At 35.4% G+C, this 8,325-nt stretch overlaps 1 protein-coding gene across 1 annotated transcript in view; it reads left to right on the plus strand.

Annotated features, from left to right (window-relative positions):
- Positions 1 to 7,818, plus strand: part of LOC128661075 (uncharacterized) — a 112,004-nt gene extending 104,186 nt beyond the window's left edge. The window contains exon 12 of the mRNA XM_053715240.1: positions 7,561 to 7,818. Coding sequence (XP_053571215.1) covers positions 7,561 to 7,734 — 174 coding nt within the window. The 3' untranslated portion in view covers positions 7,735 to 7,818. The remainder of the gene's footprint in view (positions 1 to 7,560) is intronic.
- The last annotated feature ends 507 nt before the right edge of the window (positions 7,819 to 8,325 follow it).

The raw sequence follows: 8,325 nt of genomic DNA on the forward strand, positions 1-8,325 counted from the left end.
TAAATCCGAAACGAATTTATTCGGATCCGAATAAATCCGAAACGAATTTATTCAAATTTTGCCGAATCCGATTCGATCCGAAACGAAATTCGAAAAGTCCGAATCGATCCGAACCGAAAACGAACCGAATTTTTTAGCCGTGCACATGTCTATATATTACTCCTAATAGATTAGCAAAATGGAACAACTCATACCCCAACCAATGTATTAAGTGCAGCAGTGCAGCCCCCTCTTTCCTGCACTACTTCTATACCTGTCCAGCTATCAGACGTTTTTGGGGACATTTCCAAAACTGGGTAAAAATCACCCTTAGGGTTGAAATAGAACTCACCACGGCCGAAATATATCTCTTCAAATGGGGAGATGCACACCAACGACATCACAAGATACTTACGATGTGCACCATACTGGCAAGGCATTGTATCCTGACAAGATGGATATCTAAGCATCCCCCAACAATAGCACAATTTAAACACTTATTGATTAAACAACTTTACATAGAACAATATGACGTGAGGTTAGATGTGACCCGACGACTGAGGCCCTTCTGGAAAAAATGGTGCCCTCTTATTAATACGTTCCACATAGATCTGAAACAGCAGATCATGAGACAATTTCTCCAGTCGGAGGTGATGCCCCAGCTTAATCTTAACTTTAACCCCGGTGAAACTGAGGGGGAGGCCCTTAATACCACCAAATACCCGACTGAGGAAATGCTTTTCTAGACAACAGAATCCAACCCGTTTTTTTTTTTTTCCCTCCCTTCCTCACCTCTCCTCCCTGCCTTGATCCCCACCCTTTTATTACAATGTTAGTATGTTATAGTTACTGTTATTGTTATATGTAATGTTATAAAATTATTTTGGAAAAAGGAGACGGATGTGGCATACAAAATTTACTGGACGGACTTTACTACATCAAAATGTTACAGATTAAAGCCTATAAAGACAATATCTAGCCCTCATCTTTCATGGACTAATCTGCGCACTTGGCTCTGACAAGCCATCTGCAGAAATGTAATCAATATGGATGCAAAATACTAATGTAATTTCTATGCTATCTATTGTAATGCCTGATTTTCTGTTGTGCCATATTTGTTTCCAGTAATAAAAAAGAATTAAAAAAATATATATATTTGTAAAGCCATCAGGGCCCGGTGCTTTATCAACTGCTAAATCCTTGATGATAGACTTTATCTCCACTGTGATAGACTTTATCTCACTCTACTGTGATGGGTACCGAAATATCTTCATTTTGTTGCTTATCTAGTTTAGGCATTATTAGATTGTCTAAGTATTTCTGTATTTTTTCCTGTCTATTGTGCCGCGATGTATTGACATCTTGAGTTGTACCTGAGGACAAATTATAAAGGGCCTCGTAATATTTCAGAAATGACTCCGCTATATCCTGAGTGTTATAATGTGTCTGTGCATTATCATTAATTTTTAGTACATAAGATCTGTGTGTTCTCTGTCTTAATTTCCTCGTTAATAGTTTATGGCATTTATTACCCTCATCCTAGTATCTCTGATTCAATTTTAATGAATCTCTTTTGTGTTCCTTATTTAACATAGCAGCTAAAGTTTGTTTTGTTGTTGTTTTTGGGATCCGCTTTGTGTGCCGCTTCTATTTCTGCTATTTTATTCAATGTTAGTTGCATAGACTGTCTTTTTTGTTTTAGTATGTAAGCTTCAATTTTCATGAGGTCTCCTCTAATTACCCCCTTGTGTGCTTCCCACAGTATTCTATTATCGGCAACTGATCCTTCATTTAATTCAAAGTATTCTACCAAGTGTTTTTCTATTGTTTGGAAATGTATAGGGTCCTCTAGTATAGAGTAGTCTAACCTCCATATATATGTTGTTAGTGGCATATTAGGCCACTTGAGTGTGCAATTTACTGTTGAGTGATCTGACCATGTACAGGTGCTGATTTCTGATTTAGTAGCTAGTGATAAGCTGTGTACATCCAGCATGATGAGGTCTATCCTAGAGTAACGCTTGTGAGGTGGCGAATACAACGTGTAATCATTATTATTATCGTAAAGTATTTTCCATGCATCATGCAATAAAGAATCCTTGAGGTCTGTTTTAACCTTGGATATAACCTTATGTGGTACAGAAGAAGTTCTGTTGGAGTTATTCATCGAGGGCTCCAGGGTTAGGTTAAAATCACCTGCTGTAATAACTATTCCCTTTTGTTGTTCTAAAAGTGTATTGCAAAATTTATGAAAAAACGTGTCTTGATTTTTATTTGGGGCATATATGCACGCTAAGGTAGTTGGTATCTTATATAGTAAGCCTACAATTATCAAATATCTCCCCTCTTTATGTCTAATTATATTCAGCGGTACAAAAGGGATGTTTTTCCTTATAATGATTCCTACACCATTTTTTTTCTTGGAGTAAAAGCATAATAGCATGTTCCGAACTTGTATTGGAATGTTTTTGGCTCCCTACCCTTAAGAAAATGTGTTTCTTGAATATAAACTATGTCGCTTCCCCTATGTTTGATATCTTTTAGTGCTATGTTTCTTTTCATTGGGCTATTAAGGCCTTTGGCATTGATCGTTAGGAATGTAAGTGTATTGTCCCTTTTATCACTCATGAGTTTATAAATGGGGATTGGGCACTATCTAATTTTCCCTCATTTGGTGTGTAAAGGGATGCGTTGGAAACTACATCAGGCCCTAACGTGACATAACCAAGTTTCTCTTAGACATACATTTTTATATTGAGATGTTATATTTGGAGTATAGAACCACATAAGCAATAGCATTAAAACCATGGAAGACTTACATCGATACCTGAAACAATATAATCCTAAACAAAAACCTATAACGTAGAGCACACAAACCTGCCTACTCTACCACTGCGACAGCGTCGCAGCACGGCATTTCCGCTATGCATTTAAAACATTTGTATTGAGACGTGAGAACAGTAATGTGCAGTAATAATATATAGCAAACAACATAACATTACACCATATGGTTATCTTAACTTGATCACATAGTATTAACTCTTGACCATTTCTAGAACCCCATAGCCAAATAACACAATGTAGAACCCCAAGCAGTGACATATTAGTAGTGCCACTTGTAAATAACCAACAGAAAAGAACAATAAGCATATTAATATTTAGTGAATATTTAGTGAACCACATATAAATTATTATACTCAAGTAACTGGAGCAGACTCTGGTTGCGTCATGCAGGATGTTTTCTGTCCCATTTTCTTATTAAGAATCTAGCAATAGCTTCTGATCTAGATGCTTGAAGGTTAGTAGAGCTTGTTGAGTCATTAGTGTCTATTGTTGAGCCTAAAAGACCCAGTTGTGTAGTGAAGTTTTCTAGATCCTGTGGGTAAAGGTGACTCCATCTTTGACGTTGAGACTGAACAGGTATCCCCATCTGTATTTCAAAATTTTCTCCTGTAGCTGTGTTGTGAGATGTCTTACCTCCTTCCTTCTTGTTATTGTGGCTGGGCTCAGATCCAAATAGATCTGTAGTTTATGATCCAGGTAGTTGATAAAACGTGCTTGTCTGGCTTGTTGCCATATCAGTTCTTTGTCCCTGAAGTTCAGGAAGCAAAGTATTACATCCCTAGGAGGAGCAGTATTTGCTGGCTGAGGTCTTAACGCCCTGTGTATTCTTTCCAGGATTATGGGGTCTGTAGATGTATTTCCCATGAGATGTTTGAAAAGATTTTGGGTATAATCATCCAATTCTTTAGGTGGAACTGATTCTGGAATGCCCCTTATACACAAATTATTTCGTCTTCCTCTGTTTTCCAAATGTTCTATCTTTAGTTGGAGCTCATTAATCTGAATGTCATGTACAGAAGAGGTGTGGGTGATCGTATCTATCATTTCATTAGCAGTTTCCTGTGTTTCTTCGATATCCAGCACTCTATTACCTATTTCTGATATATCTTTTTTCATAGTGGACAGTTCAGCTTTAATTAGGTCTTTGAGTGACTGGAAGTCCGCCTTAGTTGGAAGGTTGGCAATATCTCTTTTAAGTTGTGATGCATATTCAGATGTTATGGGGATCTGTGAATTTTCTTGAGCAGATGAGCTATTACTTAAATCTATGTCATCTTCTATTTGTGAGGTTATTGCTACCTCTTGTAGTTGGAAAAAGGTACTGACCGAAGTTGTAAGGTGAGCAGAAGGTTTTTGTTTTTCTGATTTAGTACCCCTTCTTAGCGCCAATTTTGTAAAATATATATCTCAGGGTAGATTTTCCCTAAAATAAAAATGGCTGGGTTATTTTTGTGGTCGCTGTACCCCTATTACTGCGTTCTTAGTATTGAATGCTTTGATGGCTGCTTGTAAGTGTTGTTGTGCACCTTATAAGTTAGAAAGCAAACTCAATACAGGGTGATTCATTGTTAGGTATGCTTAAAACATCTCTGCTTTTGTTGGTCTTATGTATTAGAAAGTATAGCAAAAAGCCCATACTGGTTACATCCTTTATAGTAAAAATCCCTGATGGTCAGAGCAGAGGACTTAAATGAACCTATGCAGTTATCAGGTAGGTACATTTATTTAATCACCCCTTCAGATAATATTGTGGCCATAAGGTTCATATGTTATGTCTCATGTGCTACTGCACCTAATCTGCTGCTATTGCATAGCGGTGGGTTGCAAGTAAAAGAAAAAGAGGCGCATAGCTGCACTTTATAAACATTTTTTATATCTTCAACTAGCACTGTAAATTTGCAATGTGTCCATTACTTATCTGATTGCTGGCATGTTCGTCACTCAGATCAGCTTCTCACAGCCACTTACACCTCTCTGTACAACTTTTATATCCTGCACTGCTCTCAAATATGCAGATCAGGTGCCTTTGCCATTGCCACACTGTAATTTCCAGTTGTTCACCAAGATGCCCTCTGGTAATTCACATACTCCAGTATGTGTTTGGGGTAGGTTTGGGCAAAATTTTAGGTCCTCGCTGTCTTTAAAGGGCCACTAAACCCAAAATCTTTCTTTCATGATTCAGATAGAACATACAAATTTAAACAACATTACAATTTACTTCTATTATTTATTTTGCTTCATTTTGTAGATATCCTTATTTGAAGAAAAAGTAATGCACATGGGTGAGCCAATCACATGAGGCTTCTATGTGCAGCAACCAATTAGCAGCTACTGAGCATATCTAGATATGCTTTTCAGCAAAGAATATCAAAAGAATAAAACAAATTAGATAATAGAAGTAAATTAGAAAGATGTTTAAAATTGCATTCTCTTTCTAAATCATGAAAGAAAAAATGTGGGTTTCATGTCCCTTTAATGAGCCGTTACTGCTCAGAGCTCCTCTAGCGTGTGACCATGTTCCTGCACGGCCAAGCTCCGCCCCCCTTGTTTCACTTTTTTAATTCGATGATGGATATTTATTTTGTGGAAACAACTATATACTAAAAATAAAATAATTAAATATGTTCAATGATTTTCTGGGTATTTTATCACATAAAGGTGTTATAAAGTTTATATATTCCCTAAACTCATTTAGTGCACCACTCTTTTTAAGATATTACAAATTTTATTTTAAACCATGCAAGGGAGAATCACGGTGTAGATTGAGTGAGCACTATAGGGACAAATTAAGTGGAGATGCTGTTTATTGTGTATATGAAACCCAATTTTGTTTTTCTGATACAAAAAGTGTATTTAAAGGGACAGTCAACACCAGAATTTGTGTTGTTTAAAAAGAAAGATAATCCCTTTATTACCCATTCCCCAGTTTTGCACAATCAACACAGTTATATTAATATACTTTTTACCTCTGTAATTATCTTGTATCTAAGCTTCTGCTGACTGCCCCCTTATTTCAGTTCTTTTGACAGACAAGTAGTTTAGCCAATCAGTGCTCAGTCCTAGGTCACTTTACGTGCATTAGCTCAATGTTATCTATATGAAACATGTGAACTAATGCCCTCTAGTGGTTAAAATGTATTCAGATTAGAGGCAGTCTTAAAGGTCTAAGAAATTAGCATATGAACCTCCTAGTTTTAGCTTTCAAATAAGAATACCAAGAGAACAAAGCAAATTTGGTGATAAAAGTAAATTGGGAAGTTGTTTAAAATTGCATGCCCTATTTAAATCATGAAAGTTTTTTGGGACTTGACTGTCCCTTTAATGTAAAAAAACTTTCCATTTTACTTCTATTTACAAGTTTTCTTCATTCTCTTGGTATTCTTTGTAGAAAAGCATGTAGGTAGGCTCAGGAGTGTTGATATGCCTGAAGCACTATATGACAGCTGTTGTGCAAGAATACTTTTAACAATGTTATACATCTTCAAGAGCACTAGATGGCAGCAGTGATTGATGCCATGACTGATACACACTACCTACATAGGAATGCTCTTCAACAAAAAATAATATGAGAACGAAGCAAATTAGATAATGGAAGCAAATTAGAAACTTTTTTTTTTAAAGTGTATATTCTGCCTAAATAAAAAAAAAAGAAAAACACATTTGGGTTTATGAGAAATATCTACTACTAATATATTATTGTCTCAGTATGTAGTTTCCTAGTACAATTCCATTGAAGAGACATTAAACTCAATATGTAATTGCATTATTATGTTTTTATTTTTTTGCTTTGCTGAATTGCTGTAAAATACTCAAAAGTATGCTTGTTCCACTCCCTGTCAGAGAAACTGGAGTGCCTTTATCCCATTAATTAAACACTAAACAAATGCTAGATAGAATGATATATTTTATCAAAGCAAACACAATACTGTATTTTTTTAAAACTATATTACTTTTTTTAAGTTTAAAAAATAAATGTAATATTTAAGTATCCACAAAGTATTGGGAGACATGTTGTAACCTAGGTGTCATCTCTGCTGAAGCAAATTAGGGACAGTTACAAATAGGTCACTAGACTTTGCAACCAGTGACTGTGTGAGTGAAATACAGCAATAGATATGTGGCATCTACACTTCCATTCTTAACAGGAATTGGAAAACCCACAATTTTCAGAATGAAATTGCAGAAAAAGGGGAGAAAATATTAATTTATTGCAATTTTTTTTTTACTACATATAATTGAAAATGTTATATACAGTATTACAACCTCAACCTGCGTAAGACTTTTGCAAAGTAGTATATCTAAATTGTTTTTAATTTAAAAAACAACCTATGTATGTACTAACATAATGACAGTTTTAAATTATTTTAAATACTTTATTTTGCAATGCAGTGCTTAAGTACTGATATTTGCTATGCATTCAATGTAACTTCAATAGACTTTCAGTTTAACCACTGTGGTCACTGGTCTGATATCACATCTTCAATAGTGAAAATGTTTTATTTGTCCAAACAATTGATACATATTTAAATGATGACTAGAAAAAGGTTGATACAGATATAGAACTACCCAATTAAAATATAATAAGTATGTTGTGAAAACACCTCTTATTTGCCTCTGATTAGGAGGACCAAATGTGTTTGGTTGTTTTTTAACCTCTTTGCTGTGAATGTCTAATTTAAATTAAAAAAAGGCATTTATGATATTTTTTTGCTTCTGTTTGTCTATTTTTCATCCCAGGTATCCAGGGATATGTCCTACGATTCACCTAGTGATGTGGCTATTCCATATGAAGATATAGAGAGTGACTGTCGCACCAGTTATGGTTATAACGTTACAAGGGGTGCAGCTGCACATCACTTTGTGGGTCAAGCACTTTTGCTATTTTGTCTCCTCTGCACATTTGTCCTATGATATCAGTTCTACTGACAAGTCTCTGGCCATGGAATATGTGTATTGTTTGTGGTGATAATAAAATGATGTCATATATATCTTGAACACTTTTAATCTGTATGGATTTTTTTTACAAGCAAAGAAGGTCTCTTGCAGAGAGACAAGAAATTACACACTTCCTTTAAATGTAATGTTATTATACATAGTATCACATACAACTGAATTTCTAGCTTTTTATACACAGCTGAGAAGAATATATCACAACATCTTCCCTATCACCCAGGTGTATTATGACCTGTAATTTTAAGATTTGAGTCAATGTAGGTAATATGGGCTAAATCAGTGATTTGTGGCGAGGTCAGAGGCTGGTGAGACACTGGCTATAATATGCCCGAAAACACAGATATAAACCCAACAGAGGCAACTTAAATTTACCATTAAATTGGCAGGTTGCAGGTCCAATTTGCTGCTATTATTAAATTTGCTTAATTCTCTTGGTATCCTTTGTTGAATGATATGCAGCAATGCACTACTGGGTGCTAAATGAACACAATAAATGAGCCAATGACAAGAGGCATATATGTGTAACCACCAAGAAGCAGCTAGCTCCAA

Source organism: Bombina bombina, chromosome 1, assembly GCF_027579735.1.
Source record: "Bombina bombina isolate aBomBom1 chromosome 1, aBomBom1.pri, whole genome shotgun sequence".
NCBI classification, from domain to species: domain Eukaryota; kingdom Metazoa; phylum Chordata; class Amphibia; order Anura; family Bombinatoridae; genus Bombina; species Bombina bombina.